This window comes from Staurois parvus, unplaced genomic scaffold (genome assembly GCF_062004578.1).
Source record: "Staurois parvus isolate SC_StPar_1 unplaced genomic scaffold, SC_StPar_1.0 ptg001053l, whole genome shotgun sequence".
NCBI classification, from domain to species: domain Eukaryota; kingdom Metazoa; phylum Chordata; class Amphibia; order Anura; family Ranidae; genus Staurois; species Staurois parvus.
Genome location: NW_028318849.1, coordinates 768,766 through 792,114, shown reverse-complemented (window position 1 = coordinate 792,114; position 23,349 = coordinate 768,766). Strand labels below are relative to the sequence as shown.

The 23,349-nt window shown below is 43.3% G+C and overlaps 1 protein-coding gene across 2 annotated transcripts; it reads right to left on the bottom strand.

Moving 5' to 3' along the window:
• Nucleotides 1-2,483: 2,483 nt before the first annotated feature.
• On the bottom strand, nucleotides 2,484-23,259 carry SDHD (succinate dehydrogenase complex subunit D). 2 transcript variants are annotated; one of them, XM_089658155.1, is made up of 4 exons: nucleotides 23,114-23,259; nucleotides 12,878-12,982; nucleotides 8,937-9,084; nucleotides 2,484-3,247 (listed from the first exon to the last, which is right to left on the bottom strand). In XM_089658155.1, the coding sequence occupies exons 1-4, from the start codon at nucleotides 23,205-23,207 to the stop codon at nucleotides 3,082-3,084; spliced, it is 513 nt and encodes a 170-aa protein (XP_089514281.1). In that variant the 5' UTR covers nucleotides 23,208-23,259; the 3' UTR covers nucleotides 2,484-3,081. The 2 variants fall into 2 exon arrangements, with proteins under 2 accessions (XP_089514281.1, XP_089514282.1); XM_089658156.1 differs by having other exon boundaries at nucleotides 8,937-9,081.
• Nucleotides 23,260-23,349: the final 90 nt, after the last annotated feature.

Genomic DNA, 23,349 nt, shown 5'->3' with positions numbered 1-23,349 from the left:
AACGATAGATCCCACAACCACAAAATACAACCCCTGGAAAAATAGATCCACCCACCACCATCAGTAGACCTCTCCTTTAACAGTAGATCCCTCACAGCAACAACTGAACCCCCAGCAACATAATACCTTCCCCTCCAACGACAATAAATGCCCCAGCAGCCAGATCCTCCAGCACACCCCGGCATTTCTTGCCATTACATACATTCAGTGCTGGAGGTGCCGGAACTGCATTCTCCTGCGTTGCCATGAGAAAAAGCCGCCTAGGAGGAGGAGCAAACACAACACAGGGTAAGGTTGTCTAAGGAATCGGGCAGGGAGCTGTCCAGCAACCTTGGTGGCACAGTGATGATGGCTACTTCAGAGAGTTTGTGGGTTCAGATCCCAATCCTGACACCTCCTGCATGCTCTTCCTCCAGCTTTCTGCCTGTAAGTTCTGTATGGCTTTCAGTAGGAAAGCTGGAGGAAGAATGGAATCGACTACAAGCACTCTGATCAGCGCGCATGTAGTTCACTGAGATCTACAAGCCATCTGCCACGTTGGAAGATGGGTCTTTTAGTTTCTTCATTCACAGCCCACTGTGAAATCATTATGCGGCTGTACCGATTTTAAATGTGACAGCGACTTAGGGGGAAGTAACACTTGGCCTATTAGGTTTCGTTTATTTATGCTAAGGATTGGCTATCTGGGGGGGGGGGGGGGGTGCTCATTTAGGGTGGTTACATTACAGTTTTAAATGTACAAGCTGACTTTTTAAATATAGACGAATAAAAATTCTAGGATTTTACTATGCTTTTGAGAGATTAAGCCAGTAAAGTCCCACCTGTTTGTCTTTTTGGCATATCGTTGCACCCTCTAACACAGACCTGGGAAAACTTCTGGCCCTCTGGCTGTCCCTATCTGGCCCTCCGGCTGTCCCTATCTGGCCCTCCATGCCTCCACTATCAGCAAATCTCTCTGCGCCTGTCAGCTTCCTCACTGAGCAAGCCGACAGGCTCAGAGAGGCATGCTGAGAGATGTCTTTGTCGGCTTGATTGTTTAGCTCTACGCTAGTGCTGTATCTTGTCATTATGTAGCTGGATGGTTGTCACCTGTGTAAGGCCCCTTTCACATTGACGTCATCCATTCAGTTGTGTTTTTTCAAAGAAAAAACAGATTCACTTTACCAGTCTACATCAGTTTGCAATATCGGTTTTCAGTTCAGTTTATATTAGTTCAGTTTACAGCATTCTACATCCATTTTTGCATGCATTTTTTTCTTGTTGCAGAGACCAGAGGTGCCAAAAGTATAAAAAAAATGTTTCTTGCCAAAAAATGAACAGGATGTAAATGGATGGTATTCGTCTACATTCGTTCTGTTCCATTTCAATTTATCTGGATGTTGGCTGTTCCAAAAAACAGACCTGAACAGATATCATTGATTTACATCCGCCCACCAATAGACATACATTGTGGTTCAGCCTGGATCCATCTGAAAAACTGACAGATGAATAAATTCCTGTGTGAAAGGGGCAGATCCCTTTGCTCAGCAAGGGAATCGGTCTGCTGAGCAGGTGGATGATAGATACAGCCCACTCTCCTCTATGGGCGTTTGGATGTAAACGGACCGTCTGTACGTTTACACCAGACTTCCATCTGATCCGATCTGCTGAATGGAAGGGGGATCCCCAGCCAAACCTTTTTTTTGGCAGATTGGATTGGATGTAGGCTGGTGTAAATGGACACATATCCGTTTGCACTTCCCGCTTCAATTGGTTTCGATCGGGTACACATGAAAAACAGACAGGTGAACCTGATCCGAATGTCAGTGTGAAAGGGGCCTTAGGGTATTCTTTCCATTCAATGTGTTTTGTCAGTTTCTGACAAACCCATTTTCCCTGCTATCAGTTCCATTGCTTCAACTCACAAGTATGTGAACAAGAATGTCAGCTATAGTAAAAAAAAGGTCAAAGAAAGGGGTGATAATGCATAAACATCAATGCTTTTAGTCACTGTGAAATCTGACGTTTCTCAAGACATTCCTGTTTTATAGTTAATTACAATTACACCAGAGTCCTGTGTCTACAAAGCCACATCCTGCCCATGAGACTTACCGAAAGCTTATCCAAAGATTACGACAGACGTTCTGTGAAAAAAAAATCCCTAAATTGCCAAGTTACCGCAAACATATGTAAATACTTTCTTGTTCAGGATCCTATTATCTGCTGTGGGTGATTTTATAAAAAGCCTCTGTAAGACACCCACGTCATTTCCGCATTCCCCTGAAGTTGCAAGTGTGCAAAAAGTTGGGGCAGAGTCCAGGCAGCTCGGGGATGCTGCATCACTACAGCCAAGGCGAGTATAGTTCTGCGTTAAGTCAACAGACACGTACTGACCCTGCTACGTTTGTCCTGAGCCTCCAGGAACCAATGACATCTGGTAATGAAAGGGTTAAATAAAACGTATACATACATATTCTCGCTCTGAATTAAACGCAGTATCATAGTTATGGATGCCAGTATTTATTATTCTTTATTTGAAGAATTAAACAAAAATGTATTCACTTCTGAGCACTACTGAAAATTGTGCAGGGAGCCTTCATTAAATAAGGTGTAAGTTATTTAATGCCTTAAAAAGAGTATTATTAAAGCCAGCTGTGAGCCTGAATGATGTACTGATGCCCTTTCCACCCGGAAGACAGGATAGTATAGATCATGTTGATCAATCTGGCAAACTAATATATCGTCAATGAAGCGGTGATTGGGACAATGACATATAGTGCAGTTTCTGGCAGTAAAAGGAAATTGGCACTGCAACTGGATGCAGACCATATTTGGAATATCAATCTACTAATACAGAATGTTGTCAGATCTCCCCAATTTAATAGCTTCTGGATAAGGTTGTATGGCTGTGCTGGAAGAAGGGGGGACAATCTTATTAAAAAAAAATTGAATAGACTGTATAGAATGTACCATGACCATAATTGCCTGCAAACACAACCTCCATCGTTCACAAGCCAATATACGTCAGTTACTGGCACTGTCTGTTGTCCTGTTCCTCAGAGGTATAAAACAGTTGTTGCAATACATTCATTTGCCTTCAAATCACAGACTCCAGAGCATAGCGACTGCTTTGCAGATGCCCACATCATGATAATTGAAATAACACAGGCCAGCAAATGTCAGGGATGAGAGAGCTAGAAGTCCAGTAGTGGCCAGCTTAATCTTTGTATCTCCATGAACATAATCAGTCACTACTTGTCCAAAACCCCTAAAAAAAAAAAAGAAAAAAAAAAAGTACACAATTTAAAAAGTGATTATAAATAACAATGATACAGTGTATTAGAAAACATGAGTCATAGGCCAACTAGAAACAAACATACAGCTAATGTGAACACGGAATGGTGTGATTATATTTAAAGTGTGTGTACAAATAAAAATTCATACCACACAGATAATGAATTTCTTGATTTAGTAGTACACAGTATAAATAAACTAAATAAAAAAACACTTTAAAATGGTGGGACGGGCGGACGCACGCACGCGCACACACACACACCTATTAGCATAAATGAACACCCCAACAGATTTGTCAGGAAACCTTTACTTTCCTTTCAGAATCCACATTTTCTGTGGGACACTATACTGAAAAATCCTCCCACAAATGCCGGCCATTGATTGCAAACAAGACTTGTTCATTTGCACACACAAAAAAGTATTTTATCTAACATTCATTCAAGACCATGTTGCAAAAATGAATAAACCCCAATGAAAGTCTTAGGAACAAAGCTAAATTTTAGACAACAAAATCCTATTAAAGAGCATTCAACTACAGGTGAGTCTAATTATTCATTAAACTAGTGTCCAGCAGACAGCTGATTATAAAAGGGTGTTACTTAAAGAAAACCCTTCCCATTTCATGCTGTCAGCAATGGCTCCACATGGAAGAGAAATGTCACAAAATAATTTCTTTACACAAGAAAGGCAAAGGCTACAAGATCTGCAAATCTTTACTTATTAGTCAGAATACTGTGGCAAAAGTGATACAAAATTTAACAAAGATCGAAGTGCAACCATTTCACAGAGACATCCAGACCATCCATGGAAGTTAACACCTCGACAGGAGCGTCTTCCAATGAGAAGGGTTAAAGAAAATCGCCATGCGATTTCACTGCAGTTAGCTAAAGAAATAGAAAGCAAAACGGAGGTGATTGTTTCCCGTGGCAGGATACGGCGTACACTGCAGAGCAATGACATGTACGGGTGACTCTCTTAAAGCCCAAGCACAAAAAAGCCAGCCTAGAATTTGCCAGGGCCCATGCTGAAAAAGAAGGCTACCGGGACTCTGTACTCTGGAGTGATGAGACCAAGATAAATATTTTTGGAACCTATGCCTTTAAAACTGTATGGTGTTGCAAAGGTGAGGAGTACAAAGACAAATGCATGGTGCCTACAGCACAACATGGTGGTGGCAGCGTCTTCTGTAGGGCTGCATGAGTGCTGCTGATGTCGGGAAGCTGCATTCCATCGACGGTCACATGAATTCACAGATGTACTGCTCTATATTGAAAGAGAAGATGCTACCATCACTCTGTGCCCTTGGTCATCGTGCACTTTCCCAACATGACAATGATCCAAAACACACGTCTAAAGGCCAATGTTGCCTTTCTGAAGAAGAACAGGGTGAATGTGATTCAGTGGCCAAGTATGTCTCCTGATCTGAACCCAATGGAACACCTATGGGGAATTCTGAAGAAACAAGTTGAGCATCACTCTTCATCCAGCCTCTAAAAGAGGTTGTTCTTGAAGAATGGAAAAAGATAGATGTTGCAATATGTCTCTAGCTTGTTCATTCCATGTATAGAAGCCTTGGTGTTGTCCTTACAAATCATGGAGGTCATACAATAATACTACATATAGTAGTTTTTGTTGTGCGGTGTATTCATTTTTGCATCAACTTATCTGAGTAAAACTGAAGATTTTGTAATCTAAATTATATTATCAACCTTACTTTCATGTAATGAGCTAAACAAATGTTCTATAAAACTTAAAGCTTTTAAAAATTTTAGAAATTGTTTTTGTGTTCATGGTGATATTGACTAAAATCTTACTTTTCAATAGGGGTGTACTCATTTATACTGAGCATTGTGTGTGTGTGTGTATAGATGTATATATACATACATACACACACACACACACACAATATTGGGGCACCTGCCTGTACCCGCACATGAACTTTAATGGCATCCCAAACAAATGTCTTGGTAGGCTTATGCCTTAAGAGTTCCCTTCACTGGAACTAAGGGGCCAAGCCCAACCCCTGAAAAATAGCCTCACACCATAATCCCCCTACACCAAACTTTACACTTGGCACAATGCAGTCAGGCAAGTACCGTTCTCCTGGCAACCCAGACACGTCCATCGGATTGCCAGACAGAAAAACTTGATTGGTCACTCCAGAGAACATGTCTCCACTGGTCTAGAGTCCAGTGGTGGCGTGCTTTACACCACTGCACCCAACGCTTTGCATTGCAGTTGGTGATGTAAGGCTTGGATGCAGCTGCTTGGCCATGGAAACCCATTCCACGGAGCTCTCTACATACTGTTGCTGTGCCAATCTGAAGGCCACATGAAGTTTGGAGGTCTTGGTCTAGCTATTGACTCTGCAGACAGTTGGCGACTTCTGTGCACTGTGCGCTTCAGCATGCGCTGACCCCGCTCTATCATTCTATGTGGTCTGCCACTTAGTGGCTGAGTTGCTGTTGTTCCCAGTTGCTTCCACTTTGTTGTAACACCACTAACAGTTGACTGTGTAATATTTAGTAACAAGGAAGTTTCACGAATGGACTAATTGCACAGGTGACAACCTATCACGGGACCACGCTTGAAGTCACTGAGCTCCTGAGAGCGACCCATTCTTTCACAAATGTTTGTAGAAGCAGTCTGCATGCCTAGGTGCTTGATTTTATACACCTGTGGCCATGGAAGTGAGTTGAACACCTGAATCCAATGATTTGGAGGGGGGCCCAATACTTTTGGCAATATAGTATATACAGACAACTACAAAAAAAAAAAAACACGTTGAAGATAAAAGGAACACCAACACTGTTTTTGAAATGCACACCAATCACCATAGAGAAGCATTAAAGCTGTTGAAAAGGTTTCCTTTTTTCTAAAGCTCGCACAGGATGAACTTTATGAACCTGTGTGTTTTTTCAAACTTATCTACTATGTAAGGCTACGTTCACACTAGCGTTGTGTGCAGGCGGCAGAGAGGCGTTTGGGAAGCGTTTTTACCGCTTCCCAAACGCCTCTGCCAATTCTGCACATTACAGCACATGGTGCTGTTCTAACGGGAGCGTTTGCGTCGCGTCGCAGCAAAACAGATGCCTCTAGTCGAGTCAGGAGGCGTTGAGGCCTCCTATTCTCGTCTATGGTGCCGCTCCACAAACGCCCGGCCGGCGTTTGCGACACGTTTGCGGAGCAGGTAACACCACTCAAACTGCATTATAGGCGTTTGTGGGGCGTTATTAACGCTCGGCAAACGCCCAGCAACCGCTGCTAAACCGCGCATGCGGCGTTTGCCAAGCGTTAAAAAACGCTCCGCAAACGCCGGACCAATGCTTGCCAAACACTATAGGGGCGTTTGGCAAGCGTTGGTAAAACAGCCAAGTGTGAACGAGCCCTAACTGTGTATAGCTTTTCACATAGTCAAATGCAATCAATTTCTCCTTTCGGTCTTGTTGTTCAGATGTGTTGACCCATGAGCAAGGAAACAACACCATCAATTATGTAAAAAGTAACAAAGTTCATTAAAGTGATTCTAAAGGCTTTTTTATTTTTTTTAATAACAAACTTACCTGCTTTGTGCAGTGATTTTGAATCCACAGTGAGTGCATAACAAGATGAGCACCTAGCCTAAGCACTATGCCAAAAACCTAACACTTTTTACCCACATGTGGACCCTTTACTTAGTGTTGCCACCTCTATATTTATAATTTGATATACACTTACAAAATTTGTACAATTAGTTGTACCTTTATCCCTTGTTGATATGTATTTATTAAGGTTTTCTGCCACACAACGAAAAGCACTTATATGCAATGAAATGTGTCCACGCCTCCTCCTTACCCCCTGCTTCTGTATTTAAATATTACCCCTATAATTTAACCACCTGTGTACTGTACAGCGCTTTCCCAAAAATGTATCTTATAACATATGAACCTAATCCCTATAAAATATGGAACATTTCTTAGTGCAAAAAATACAAATTAAAATGCATCAAACCAATGAACCAAGCTCAGCAAAATCAGTGTATAAAGGTTTAATACGCCATACAATGCAGTAACCATATAAGCAAAGCAATCAAAAAGTGTTGTGCATATAAATATGTACAATTAATAGTGTATATATCCAGATGAAAGGTATATCAAATCTCTCCAGACGAGATGTACAAAGAGTCCCCAGGTGTTGGAAAAAACAACTTCACTTTGTTACCAGAAGTGTGCAATCCTCCACCCTTATGCACCTCACCATGTGTTATACTTTCCTGTAATGGTTTTAAACAGAGCGGCCCGAATCCTCTTCTTTTTGGGTCCCCCCCACCCTGCCGAGTGCCTCCCAATAGCAAACCTCTTGCTATGGGGCAATCGAGAAGGCTCGCTCCTGTGAATGGACATTGTCCAGTCACATACAGAGCATGGCTTGGCCCCTCCCCCCGCTCTCTACACATGCTGTGATTGACAGCAGCAGTAGCCAAGGTCTCCAGCTGCCGTGTGAGCCAATATGGCAAGAGAGATCAGGCTCTCATGAGCATCGCTGGATCAGGATGGGGCTCAGGCAAGTATAAGGGGGAACTAAGGGGGGAGCTGCACGCAGGTTTTTTTTTTTTTATCTTAAAACTGAAGTTCACTCTCTCAGTCAGCACTGACTATGTAAAATCCTTATGTTCCTAGCATTAGTAAATAGTTAGAAAAGTATGTTATAGTTACTAGTTTTAATTTTTGTAACATTTCTTTACTTACAGTACTTCCTGGTTTCCAGGCCTATGCAAATTATGTCATACACCCCCAGTCTTCAAGAGGGAGGAGGGGTTTTCTCAGCTATACTCACCCACCTGCTTACATGCCTGAAATAAGGGCAGAGGAATTCCAGGAAGAAAAGTATTCATGAATCATCTGCCCTTAATAAAGATGGCCATGGCGAGAAATGCTAGGGGGTGTTTTTCAAAGTGATTTCCCAGCAAAATAAAGCATGGGGGCATAGATGGATGGGTGAGTTTGCTTTGAATATTAACTATGAATTAAATAGTGTTTTTGGTTTGTGGTGCTCAGGTGCAGTGTAATTCTGCTTTAATGCAAAGAAAGCATTAAGGTAAACAACCTTCTGCCTTTAGAACCACTTTAATGAGAGTTCTATGGTTTAAAGTACTTTGACTGTATTTTTTGCAAATATTCCATAGTTTATAGAGATTAGGTTCATATGTTATATACAAGATACATTTTTGGAGAAACATTGTACAATACACAATGAAAAAGTATAAATCGGAGCGGATTTACTTTTTTTTTTTTTTTTTTTGCCACCCTACCCCCATCAATCTCCTTCAGTCTCCTCCACTCCTGAAGCCTCCTGTGATATGTATGTCGCATATTCCAACAGGCATCAGCTTCAACAGTGGCAGGAGTATGGCGGACCTGGCTGCACATCATTAGGGGGATAACTGCCTGTACCAGTAAGAGACAGAGGGCTCGTGATCATGTAAGAAAAAGAAAGATGGCGGTATGGAAGCCAGCATGCAGCATCAGTTTGGCAGGTCACAGCAAGACAATGTTGGATTTGTATGTTTTTGAAAACCCAGCAGACAAGGCAAAGGGAAAGAAAGAAAAAAATATTCAGGGGGGAGTGAAAGTTCTCTTTTAAGATTTCAATCAATATAAAATATTCTACAAACAGTGGCTTACCAATGGCCATGCAGAGTGACAGCAGCAGCCAGTGAGTAGTCCATGACAGCTCCTGGATACATATAAGCTGCAGGGATGAGACCCAGGAGAGTCACACTCAGTACTCTCTCCCCTGTCCAATGGAGGGAGGCTCCTTTGGATCCTGCTGCTGAAAACAGACAGAACAATCAGAATTATAAAAAAATCATCTTCCTATCCTGGATGACCCATCTCTAACAACACTTTCATTGTAGAAATACTAATTTTCAAAAGGCTTTAACACATACATTTTGTTTCATTTCATATAAAGAGGACATAAGATTGTCTCATACCAATGTAGGATTACCATGTATTCTATGTACCAGTATACTGCAATAAAGATCATACAGTGGGGAAAATAATTATTTGATCCCCTGCAGATTTCGTAAGCTTGCCCACTTACAATGAGGGGTTTATAATATTTATCATAGGTGTATTTAAATGGTAGAGACAGAATATCAACCAAAATCCAGAAAAAAAACACGATACAAATGTTATAAACCGAACTGCAGTTCAGTGAATAAAATAAGTAATTTGATTCTCAAGCAAAACATGACTTAGTACTTGGTGGAGAAACCCTTGTTGGCAAACACAGAGGTAAGATGTTTTTTGTAGTTGGTTACCAGGTTTGCACACATCTTAGGAGGGATTTTGGTCCACTCTCCTTTACAGATCTTCCCTAACTTCTTAAACTTTCTTGGTTGTTGCTTGGCAACTTGAAGTTTCAGCTCCTTCCATTCATTTTCTATAGGATTAAGGTCTAGAGACTGGCTAGGCCACTCCATGACCTTAATGTACTTCTTCTTGAGCCACTCCTTTGTTGCCTTGGCGGTATGTTTTGGGTCACTGTCATGCTGGAAGACCCATCCACAACCCATCTTCAGTGTTCTGGCTGAGGGAAGAAGGTTCTTATCCAAGATTTTACAATGCATGGCCCCGTCCATTGGCCCCTCAATGCGGCAAAGTCAGCCTGTACCTTTAGCAGAGAAACAGCCCCAAAGCATCATGTTTCCACCTCCGTACTTGACTGTAGGGATAGTGTTCTTCGGGTCATAGACAGCATAGCAGCTTAATGTTAGTCTCATCTGAGCAAGCACTTTCTCCCAAACCTTCTCTGAATCATATAGATGTTCATTGGCAAACTTCAGACTGGCCTGTACATGTTCCTTGAGGAAAGGGACCTTCCAGGCGCTGCAGGATTTCAATCCATGGCGGCCTATTGTGTTACCAATGGTTTGTTTGGTGACTGTGGTCCCAATTACCTTGAGATCATTCACAAACTCCCTCCATATAGTTCTGGGCTGATTCCTTACTTTTCTCATGATCATCCTTACTCCATGAGGCAAAATCTTGCATGGAGCTCCAAACTGAGGGCGATTGATGGTTATTTTGTATTTCTTCCATTTGTGAATAAGCGCTCCAACAGTTGTCTCCTCCTCACCAAGCTTCTTGCTGATGGTCTTGTAGCCCATTCCAGCCTTGTGCAGATCTACAATTTTGTCCCTGACGTCCTTTGACAGATCTTGGGTCTTGCCCATGGTGGTTACATTTGAATGGAAGAAAGAGATTCAGTGGACAGACGTCTTTTATAGGAGTTGTCGTTCAGAAGACCTTCTTAAATTGACGGGACTAATCTGTGCACCACATGAGCACATAGCCATTCTGTGGGAGCCAGAATTATTGTTGGTTGGTAGGGGATCAAATGGTTATTTTACTCACTGAGCTGCAACTCAATTTATAACATTTGTATTTGTGTCATGTGTTTTTCTGGATTTTTGGTTGATATTCTGTCTATCATTTAAAATATACCTATGATAAAAAATATAGACCCTTTATTTCTTTGCAAGTGGGCAAACTTACAAAATCTGCAGGGGATCAAATAATTATTTGCCCCACTGTAACATAGACAAACTTATCACAGTACTAGTGGTCTGGGGATTTGAGAACCCCACTTTTCTCCCTCCTCTTTCTGCAGGGCTTCCATAATGGATCAGAGAGATGATCTGTGCTGACACAGGCCAATCAGAATTGCTCTGATCCAATCCTGGAATCACTGCAGAAAGAAAATAGATAAGAGTGGGGATTTCAAATCCCTAAATAGTTGCACCAGCTGTGTGGACCCTGACAGCTCATGACCCATGGAGGCAAATACAGTGGGGACTAGAGGGGGGGGGGATGGTGCAAGTTCACCTTTTAATTTTTTTCTGAAAAAGTGAACTTATACTTTAAAGTTAAAGCAGAACTTCACTCCTCATCCACCTTTGGATTTTGCTTTTTTTGGGGGGAGTAGGGATCTGGTTTTGACAGGTACCCACTCTCACTTCTAGTCTGATTGCCGCAGCAGATCCACTGGAAGTTTTCTTTCCCCCTCCCTGCCTGCAACCTTCTGGGGCACTTCACAGGCCCCAGAAAGCAGTGGGACCATTCACAAAGCTCAGCCGGCAGCCAGCTGTGAAGCTGCAAGGAGTCACAGCCGGCTGCCCACAATTAACATGCCAGCACCAAGGACCCAAAGACTAGTGAAAAACTGGCTCAGGTGAGGGAGCCGCTGGATCCTTTGACAGGCAAGTACTCTTTTATAAAACGTCAGCAGCATGTACGAGGTCCCGATCATGTGATCACTGATTGGCGAATCAGTGATCACATGCAAAGTAGTAAGCAAGATGTCACTCCTGACATCATTGCTTACTATGTGTGAAATCTGTGAATGATCACACAGGTCACATGGTACAAGGCTATTCACAACAGCCTTGTACCATGTGACAAGCTGTGACCACTCACAGCTCACTCAGTAATTCTCAATGACTGCAAGAATGCAGACAGAGAGAAAGAGAAAATGATTGCTTTTACATCCTATATGGGTGTAAAAGCAATCAGTGTAAAAAAAAAAAAAAAAATCTTCATCACCCCCCACAAGTAGTACAGTGTCACCATGGAGACACTGTACTGCTAGGGTGACAGTATGTAAAAAAAAAAAAAAAATAATAATAATATAAAAAAATAAAATAAAAATGTAAACAAAATGTTTAAAAATTATAATTTCTGGTTATAAACTAATTTGGATTTTTTTTTTTTACTAAAAAAAAATAACGGAATAAATTTTGGCCAAGATTTATGATGAAATATTATTTCTTTGCAAAATTTTATTAAAAAAAACACTTTTTTTCAAAATTTTTGGACATTTTCATTTACATAGTAAAAAAAATAAAAATCCCAGCGGTGAATAAATACCACCAAAATAAAGCTTTATCTGTCTCAAAAAAATGGTAAAAAATTCATATGGGTACAGTATTGCATGACCGCGCAATTGTCATTCAAAGTGTGATAGCGCTGAAAGCTAAAAATTGCCCTGGTCAGGAAGGGGGTAAAAGTGTCCGGACAGGAAGTGGTTAAAAAAGCTGCCTTTAATATCACTTCAACCCAGACATCATGTCCACAGAAAAAGGCATAAGAATTCTAGGATGTCCTGCTCTGTACAACAAAATCTCTGTAGTAGGGAAAAGGATGACCCACAAAAAGGTGATCTTCCTTGCCAAATCTACCACCACACAATAGCTTTCTGCACGGCAACATGCGTTGGTTTCTTAAGTTTCACAAGAATTTGAAACGGGCTCCTGTGAATGCAGCTGCTGCTTCTTTTATGAAAATCAACAACGTCATAATTATCCTGCGATAACTCATTTCTCAGGTACACGTCACACACTTTTCTAGCCAAATTGGCTTCTCCAGTGCTCACATCACTAGTGTGTCTAGTACTAAAAACTTTCTAAAATGCTAGGTGGAGGTGGTGCAGAGGTGCATTTAGTCCTCTCAACACGACTTTTAGAACCAGGTGTTAAAGAGCCTCCATGATTTATGCCATCCCATATAAAACAGGTCAAAGTATAGCAATCAAGTGTCTACAGACCAGCTACTTCCCTTACCTTGTCTATTGGATGAAACATGGATTAGTGAACCTTGAAATGAAGGACGATCTTGTGGTAATACCGCTGCAGGTCTGATCAGGAAAGAATTACCAAAAGCAAAAGCTGAAAAGGGAAGAGATTAAAGATTGTTGACATTAATAGATTTAAAAAATCCAAATATAATTGACAGTTAAAGAAAAATAAGCTTTGTTCCCTTTTTAATGTAAACAAGGAGTAATAATATGAAGAAAATGTGTACAAGTTTGCTGTAACTCTAAGAAGAAACTTATACCAGCAAACAATACTGAGCTTCAATGACTACCTAACGAAAACATCTCTTGAAACAGTTATTATGTTGATTCTAAACGTTCCTGTTTTTTTTAATAACATGCAGTTATACTTAGCTGCTCTGTGCAATGGTTTTGAACACAGCAGCCCTAACCCTTCTTTTCTCAGATCCCCCGCTGGAGCTCCTGGCTCCTCCCCCCTGCTGAGTGCCCACCATAGCACCACAGAGTGCATCTTAGCCCCCCCCCCCCCCCCATTGGACACAATGGCTCCTGCCTCTGTCTTTAAGCCAATAGGAAGTAATACAGCCGAGAGAGCCTCTGCTCTCGTGCACATTGCTGGATCAGGATCAGGTAAGTATTAGGGGGGCTGGGGGGAAAGCTGCATAGAATGCATGAAGGTAAATTACCTCCGGCTTTTACATCCGCTTTAAAATTTACCTGGAATCAACCACTGAAAACCTGCTGCTATTATCTAGAAATGTTATTTTATCTACGCAGTACCCTAATGATGTACTACAACCTCAGTTGTACAACTACAAGTTGAATAAACCTGAGTGTTATGCTGGCCATATACATGGATCAAACTTGGTCCAGCTCAGTAGGGACAGGCTGAGTTTCGATCCATGTATAGACAGGCTGGTTGTACAGAAGTCAATCTAATAAACGGCATGTGTACAACCATCCTGTCAGGATTTTCCTGAACAATCACTGCCGCAGGCTAAAGCCGACAGCACTGATCAGTGTATTCTCACAACGGGGAAGGTTCCCTGCCGTCAGAACACAATAGCACGTCGGCAGTTATTCACCTATTCAACTGCTGGTTGAATGAAAAAAAAAAAAAATTATTAAAGTGGTATTAAACCCAAAAGCACACATTTAATACATTGTGACTTACAACTACTGTGTCGCAATTGTGTGCATTGCACTGAAATCATGGGTTTAAATCAGGTGGTGAGGAGGCAACATATCGCCTCCTTGCCATCTGTCAAAGACACTTTTTAGAAGAGCAGCAGTGCCCACTGCACTTGTGAATGAGCACTTAGTTGCATTCGGCTGTGGCACCCTTAGGGCTTGTTTACAGGTAAAGCTGGTGGGTCGTAAAACCCTTCGGTTGAGTCGCAGTTTTACCGCCCCAATCCCTACTTCCTTTAGCTGCCGAGGTATCAGCCGAAGGTATACACATGCTGCAGCAGGAATTAAACCCCACTGCTTTTGGCAGGTGCTACCGCCTGCCAATTGCAACCCATTCAAGTAAATAGGGTCACTTTGCAAGCGCCCCACCAACTGCATGCCTCTGCAGGGTCCAAGGGCTTAAAGCAGGTGGGGAGAAAGCAACACAATGCTGCCTGCTTTAACCCCTTGTTTGCTGTACTGCATAAAGTTGCAGGGCACCTGCACAGCGGCCTAATTCTCTTGAATAAGTCATGCTTGGCAGGTGCTACACCCACCAACCATGACAGAACGTATAACTCCTGCTGCAACATGTGTACACCTCTGGCCACTGCAGCTAAAGGGGGTGCGGTTGGGATTGGGGTGGTCTTAGACCAGCTGCGATTTCTCCTGCGCTCTAGGGCCCAGACCGGTGGCAAATAGATGGAACCAACACCAGAGCAAGCGACCACCAGTATATTTCAAGGTTGTGCAGCTCCAAAACAGGGCTGGGGAAGCCCGATCAATACTGCAAAGATTTGCGCTGGCTTCTTATCTTTGAAGTCCCTTTGAGGACTACATGCCTGATTTTATTCGCTGTTTGTGAGTACCTATCTTTTATTAATAAATTCTGTTACTGAGGTAATGCGCAAGGTTGGTGCGCTTCTTGTTTTTTGTTTCACTTTGGGGTGGTCTTAACCATGGGGTTTTACCACCCCCCAAACTACAAATGTAAATGAATCCTTACTGTTCTGAGCCCCCGATAAGATTGCTTTCACACTGATGTGCTGCAGTTTACCTGCATCGCGGGTGTAGCTCAGTGCATCTGTGACTTTCCCAGGTTAGCTGAGCTTTGCCATAGACTTCTATTATATCCTGCAGGTTTAGTGCACTTTCTTAAAGCGCACCAAATCTCCCGCATTTAGCAGTTTTGGTGCGCTTTCAGAAAGTACACTAAACCTGCAAGACCCCAAGACAACACTGACTGTGTTGATGGAGGAATAAAGCAATTTACTTTCCTTCACCCCAAGGTGGAAGAAAAGAAAATTGCATCATCTATGGCCTGCTTTAGTCTAGCAGATTTAGATGGACTTGACTAACAAATGAAAGCTGAACTCCAGCAGCAGATGGTACTAGTACTTTACTCATTCACAGGAATTTGTGAATGAATGACGCGACGGTGTCCTCGGGACATACCAGTTAAATAAATGATCTATGTGATCACATGAGAAGTCAACAATAACATCAGTTACCAAATTCTTAGGAATGATTCACTCCATGCTTTTGTACAGTCATTGTTTTGGAATGAAGCAACCTCCAGCTGACGGGTGAGAGCAGGGAAAGTAAGCAAACTGTAAATGCATTTGTCTCTAACAATCTATATTCTTTGGATAAGAAATTAGAGAAAAAAGGAAGAAGAATGGGGTTGTTACCCCAGTGTATAATGTGTGGCTAGCCACGGTTGCAGGAAAGAAAATTGCTTGATTCCCCCCCATCAACACAGTCAGTGTTGATGGGGGAATCCCTCCCGCAGAGTAATTGTGTGCTCCCAGCACACACAGAGATTACTGCTAGTGACTATAGCCACTTGCAGTAATCCCATGTAAAAATCCAACATGCTGGTTGTACCAAAGTCGTACAACAATCAAATTGGGTACAATCAGCCAGCCCACAGGTGGTTCGAATCTTGGCTGGTCCCTGCTGAACAGGCCGAGATTCGAACCATCTATGGCTGGCCTAAAGCTAATCCCCATACAGCTAAATACACACATGAAATGCATCTACAGTGGTACCTCGGTTTATGAATGTCTCGGTTAACATAATTGTCGGTTCAGGAATGAAAATCCATTGAAAATAATGCCTCGGTTTACAAATTTTTTTTGCAATACAAAGCAAGTTTCCCCAGGATGCATTGCACCTGGGAGGTTTATAGCACCGCCCCCGTGCATGCTGGGGTCTGCGGGTAGCACGTGGCGTTGAGTGTGGAGGTGTTTTTCAATACATTCCTATGGGAAACCATGGAGCTGCAGTCCAGTCATGGTACCCATGCTGATCCATTATCCACAGCCAAAATTGCCTACAATGGGTACATGAGCATCAGAACTGGAGCAAAGAGCGATGGAAGAGGGCGGCCCTGTCTGACGAACCACATTATTTTCTTTTACATCATGTGGATGGCTGGATGCTTACCTGGGGAAGAGATGGGGAGGACACAGCGGAACACCGATCGCTGTACGGGACCTTTGTGTGAGGTCCTGATCATATGATCACTGATTGGCCAATCAGTGATCACATGAATAGTAGTAAGCAAGATGTCACTTCCAGACATCATTGCTTACTACTAGTGAAATCTGTGAATGATCACAGAGGTCACATGGTACAAGGCTATTCACAACAGCCTTGTACCATGTGACAAGCGGTGACCAATCACAGCTCTCACAGTATTTCTCAATGGCTGCAGGAATGCAGCCAGAGAGAAGGAGAAATGATTGCTTTTACAGCCTTTACGGCTGTAAAAGCAATCAGTGTAAACGAAAAAAAAAATCTTCAGCACCCCCCACAAGTAGTACAGTGTCACTATGGTGACACGGTACTGCTAGGGTGACAGTATGTAAAAAAAATAAAATAAAATCAATATAAAAAATAAAATAAAAAGTTATAATTTTTAGGGTTATAAACTAATTTGGGTTATTAGTTTTTTTTACTAAAAATATAGCTGAATACATTTTGGCCAAGATTTCTGAAGAAATATTTATTTGCAAAATTTTAAAAACACTTTTTTTCAAAATGTTTGGACTTTTTCATTTATATAGCAAAAACAAAAAAAATCCCAGTGGTGAATAAATACCACCAAAATAAAGTTTTATTTGTCTCAAAAAAAAAATGCTAAAAAATTCATATGGGTACAGTGTTGCATGACCGCGCAATTGTCATTCAAAGTGTGGTAACGCTGAAAGCTGAAAATTGGCCTGGACAGGAAGGGGGTGAAAGTGTCCGGACTTGAAGTGGTTAAAAGACACACAGAGGTGGCGGAGGTCTATTGTGTTGGTGGCTCAGGAGCGAGCACGCACAAGTGCCCCCAGAGCAAATGGTTTGCTTTGGGGGCACTCAGCAAGGGGGAGGAGCCAGGGCAGGGGACCAGAGAAGAAGAGGATAGAGGCTGCTCTGTGCAAAACCACTGCACGGAGCAGGTAAGTATGGTATATTTGCTATTTTTAATAAAAAGATCTGAACCTTTAGTATCACTTTAATCTAGGTTTATTTTAAAAAGACAGCTATAGTTTGTGTTTTTTTTTTTTTTTTATATACATTTTTCAAACTGGATCCTTTCAAGGAGATTTGGCTAAAAGCCAGACAGATAGGAAAACTCCACACACTGCCTGCTAATACACTTATGTCCCCAATCTTGCATTGTATGTGCGGCAGCTAACATAGGAATGTATACAATGATGGAAGCATAGGATATGCACACTGGACTTTGGACTTAAACAAATCACTGGAGGATCTGTGCTGAGATGGTGGAAATAAACACAGTACCACATACATGTTAGGTTTCTCCTGTGCTCAGATAACAGTGTCCATAACTAATCAATTATTTGCCAGATTTGTGTTAGATTTTATTTTACAACATCCTCTCTGTCCTTGGGACTCGGGGATTTTCCAACAATTTCTCCACCCACAATAATTTTTGTGACATGTGAAAATACTTTACAGCTCCCAGAGTCAATGCTGTTTTAGATCCAGATGGCTTAGCAGCTGCACACATTCGCGGATATCACATCAAAAGCGTTCAAAGGGCTAAGTTTACTTTTAAAAAAAAAAAAAAAAAAAAAAATTAACACATTTTTTGCAGGAAAAAAATGTGCATTTATTATTTTTTTGTTGCATAGGAGCCTGCAAAGCATTGCACCTCCTGTATTAGGTACATAAATAGCCTACACCTAAAGGGCATCATTTAAATGGTCAGAGCTGCACGGTTTGTTTTTATGTAAAGACACCCCTTATCTGCATAGACAGTGTTTTAGTAATGGTGAACTCTTTAAAATGCCCTTGATATGTATATAAGAAAATGGTTCAATGCAAAGAAGGGCAGGGACTTTCCCGAAGGCTAAATGGTTAGCACTTTCGCCTGGCAGTACTAGGGTCGTTGGTTCGAATCCCAACCACGGCACCACCTGCCTGGAGTTTGCATGTTCTCCCTGTGCCTGCGTGGGTTTCCTCCGGGTACTTCGGTTTCCTCCCACACTCCAAAGACATGCTGGTAGGTTAATTGGCCCCTGTCTAAATTGTCCCTAGTATGTGTATGTATGAATGTGAGTTAGGGACCTCAGATTGTACGCCCCTTGAGGGTTAGGGACTGATGTGAATGTACAATATATTTAAAGCGCGGAGTAAATTGACGGTGCTATATAAGTCTCTGAAATAAAAATTTGAATTTTGTTTGAGAAGCATTTTGCTCAGTAACGTAAAACAAAGGACCAAATGTGCTTCAATGCCAAATACTTCTGCTGACACCTAGCGGACATTCCACCTATAGACCGATCTAAAAAAAATCCAGGCTTACCAAATTACTTTTTAACCACTTGCCTACAGGTCAGTTCAAACACTTCTCACAAACATGTACAAAGCTAAATTTTTTTGCAAGAAAATTACTTAAAATTATACATATTTGTAACAGAGGCCCTAAAGAATATAATAGGTGTTGCAATTTTTCATGTCACACAGTATTTGCGCAGCGGTTTTTCAAATGCAATTTTTTTTTTATCTATTGCACACAAAACACAACACCAAATTTTTTCGTAAAATATAAAAGATGATGTTACATCAAGTAAATAAATACAAAACATGTCACACTTTAAAACTGTGTATACCAGTAAAATGGCGCCAAACTGACTACGGTACTTAAAATTCTTTAAATGCTTTAAACACATTTACAGGTTACCAGTTTAGAGATACATGGGAGGTCCGGCCCTAGAATTACTGCTCTCGCTGTGACTTTCGCAACGATACCTCACATGTGTGAATTACTGCTCTCGCTGTGACTTTCGCAACGATACCTCACATGTGTGCTGCACCGTTTACATATGGGTGCAGGACTTACGTATGCTCTTGCATTTGTGCATAAGCACGGGAGCGCTGTAAATGGTTTTTTACTATTAATTTTATCTAACACCTTTTTTTTTTTAACATGGTCTCTTTTTTTTATTGAAGTGTTACTAAACCCACAACAGTACAATCAGTCTGTATATGCAGGAAAGCATGCTTGTTATACTCACTGTGGAACCTAAGGGGTTAATCCTCTGCATTGTGTAAAAATGCTGTTTGATTCTTTCTCCTCTGTTCCTCCCCTTTTTCAAGCAACCAGCACTTATCTTCAGACTGAACTGTAGACATGCACATGTTCAGTTTGGTGTGTATTTCTAGAGGTTTTTTTTTTTTTCTTGGGAGAGTGCATGTGATCAGCACAGGGCCAATCAGCACTGTCAAGACAGAGGTCAGGGGATTTCCATCCTCCTAGAGCAGAAAAAACTCCTCCTACAAGATTTAGCTAGTGGTGGGCTGGACAAGGATAGAAGTCACAAGACTGCTGATGAGAAAAGGTATTTAGCAGTTTATATTTACTAAAATAATTGCACTTCCATGTTTTGTACTGTGGGAGACCAGAGAGAGTGAATGCAGGGTCCGGGGAGACCAAACAGAGTGAATGCGGGGTCCGGGGAGACCAGACAGAGTGAATGCGGGGTCCGGGGAGACCAGACAGAGTGAATGCGGGGTCCGGGGAGACCAGACAGAGTGAATGCGGGGTCCGGGGAGACCAGACAGAGTGAATGCGTGGTCCGGGGAGACCAGACAGAGTGAATGCGGGGTCCGGGGAGACCAGAGTGAATGCGGGGTCCGGGGAGACCAGAGTGAATGCGGGGTCCGGGGAGACCAGAGTGAATGCGGGGTCCGGGGAGACCAGACAGAGTGAATGCGGGGTCCGGGGAGACCAGAGAGTGAATGCGGGGTCCGGGGAGACCAGAGAGTGAATGCGGGGTCCGGGGAGACCAGACAGAGTGAATGCGGGGTCCGGGGAGACCAGACAGAGTGAATGCGTGGTCCGGGGAGACCAGACAGAGTGAATGCGTGGTCCGGGGAGACCAGACAGAGTGAATGCGGGGTCCGGGGAGACCAGACAGAGTGAATGCGGGGTCCGGGGAGACCAGACAGAGTGAATGCGGGGTCCGGGGAGACCAGACAGAGTGAATGCGGGGTCCGGGGAGACCAGAGTGAATGCGGGGTCCGTGGAGACCAGACAGAGTGAATGCGGGGAGACCAGACAGAGTGAATGCAGGGTCCGGGGAGACCAGACAGAGTGAATGCAGGGTCCGGGGAGACCAGACAGAGTGAATGCAGGGTCCGGGGAGACCAGACAGAGTGAATGCAGGGTCCGGGGAGACCAAACAGAGTGAATGCGGGGTCCGGGGAGACCAAACAGAGTGAATGCGGGGTCCGGGGAGACCAAACAGAGTGAATGCGGGGTCCGGGGAGACCAGACAGAGTGAATGCGGGGTCCGGGGAGACCAGACAGAGTAAATGCGTGGTCCGGGGAGACCAGACAGAGTAAATGCGGGGTCCGGGGAGACCAAACAGAGTGAATGCGGGGTCCGGGGAGACCAAACAGAGTGAATGCGGGGTCCGGGGAGACCAAACAGAGTGAATGCGGGGTCCGGGGAGACCAGACAGAGTGAATGCGGGGTCCGGGGAGACCAGACAGAGTAAATGCGTGGTCCGGGGAGACCAGACAGAGTAAATGCGGGGTCCGGGGAGACCAGAGTGAATGCGGGGTGCGGGGAGACCAGACAGAGTGAATGCGGGGTCCGGGGAGACCAGAGTGAATGCGGGGTCCGTGGAGACCAGACAGAGTGAATGCGGGGAGACCAGACAGAGAATGCAGGGTCCGGGGTTTAGTAAACGCTCACTGATTATTTTTATTTACAGGTGAGTTTATAATGACGCTTACCTGTAGGTAAAATGAATATCTCCTAAACCTGCAATATTTAGGAGATCCTTAAGTGAGCTGCAGCCGGTGACATCACCAGCGCATGCGCTCTGAAGGATTGGCATACTCGTGCCGTTCCTTCAGAGCTGTGTGCCATGGCCAAGACTCCCACACGCATGCGTGAGAGTGACATCATCGTAGCTTGGCCAATCAAGTGGCCTCAGTCCGTAAACCCGGAAGGAAGCCCAGGTGAAGATGGAAGCCTCTGCAGCAGTGATAGCACACTGCTGGAGGGCTTCATTTTAAGGCAAATCCTTCATAATGTGCTAGGATGTGATGCATACCAGCCCATTATGCCTTTGCCTTGCAGAAGAAAACTTTTATTTTTGGTTAGGGTTTACGATTGTGTAAGGTGATGATGGAGTCTGTAGAATACCAAGATATGGCTGCCCAAACCATGATTGTGCCGCCACTGCTTTAACGAGAGTCCTGGTTGTAAGATTGGGATGGTGTTCACCACACGTAAATACGTCCGGTGGATGGGAACAGTGTGATGCTGGATACATCGATCCATATTACAATCTTCTATTAATCGATAGTCCACGATTTATGGGTGTTGCACCACTTTCTCCTCTTCTGAGCATTAATGTCGGTCACTAGTGGTTTGACAATTGCAGCTCACCCGTGACGGTTTTGCCTATTAGGTTCCCTCTGCACAGTTTTTGTGGACACGGGCTCTGGAAGACTGAGACTGAGCTTTGGAAGACTGAGACTGAGCTCTGCAGTCACTTTTGCAGCATTTGTTTTCTCATTCTGGGTCACAATCCTGCGCAATGTCCTTTTGTCTCTTTCGGTCAGTTGACCACGTGTATGCTTATCACACGTTTTCCCGGAAACTGTATATGTGGTCATAACCTTTGATATCGTAACTCACGACACAACAAATAAATTGTCAACTTCAGTCACAGAGGCACCAGCTAACCAGCACCAACAACTTGCCATCTTTGAAGCTCAGTAAGCTCTGACATGACTCCGTATTACTAGCAGTGCACGCAGTGAATGACGAATGTAAGAATTCCCACCTGTTAGCTAGGTGTCTCATCACGCAGAAAAAAAAAAAGGTTACATCACTACCGCTTTCAACACGAAACAAGTTGTTTTCACATCTGCAAATCATGTTTCCGTATTTTTGTCGAACCCCTGTATAATTGCTACACTTCGAATCCCAACCACGGCACCACCTGCCTGGAGTTTGCATGTTCTCCCTGTGCCTGCGTGGGTTTCCTCCACGTACTCCGGTTTCCTCCAACACTCCAAAGACATGCTGGTAGGTTAATTGGCTCCTGTCTAAATTGGCCCTAGTATGTGTATGTATGAATGTGAGTTAGGGACCTTAGATTGTACACCCCTTGAGTGTTAGGGACTGATGTGAATGTACAATATATATGTAAAGCGCTGCGTAGACTGACGGCGCTATACAAGTACCTGAAATAATAAATAGTAGCGCAGTATCATTAGTGGCGCGGATTTAAAACCGCGCGCCTGCTGTACCTTCAGCGCACTTGGCAGCCCATAGACATGAATGGGATGTCAGGAAGGATCCCATAATAACAATACACACGGGAAGGGGAGAGGTGTGACCCCGGGAGAGGTGTGACCCCGGCCTCAGGGAAAATCACTGAGCCAAAGGAAGAGGAAACAACTTCATCTACTAAGAAGACATCGTACAGTCCGTGTAATGACGTCAGAATGGGAGACATGACCTGCTTCCCCCTTCTATAGACCCCCCACCCCAGACCCGGCATGCGGACTTCTATCTAGAAGTGGCTTCACCTCTGCCTCCCCTGCACAGCGAGCCCAGCTTCACCAAAGCCGCCATCTTTCCGACACACAGCCAAGGTGACCCTGTCACCCGGAAGTAAACCATTCACCGGCCACTACAGGGAGAGCTCAGACTTCCCCTCTACACACCCCAGTGTACGTACACGGATCATGACTTCCTGTATCGTAAGTTTATGAACAGAAGAAGGAAATACAGTCCATTCACACTAAGAGGGTGTGCAGAGCGA

Coding starts and splice junctions, on each gene's coding strand:
- SDHD (XM_089658155.1), bottom strand. CDS start 23,207: ATGGTTTACTTCCGGGTGACAGGGTCACCTTGGCTGTGTGTCGGAAAG. Junction 12,983..23,113: donor GCTGTGCAGGGGAGGCAGAG/GTGAAGCCACTT, acceptor TTCCCTTTTCAG/CTTTTGCTTTTGGTAATTCT. Junction 9,085..12,877: donor TGTTTCATCCAATAGACAAG/GTAAGGGAAGTA, acceptor GTCTGTTTTCAG/CAGCAGGATCCAAAGGAGCC.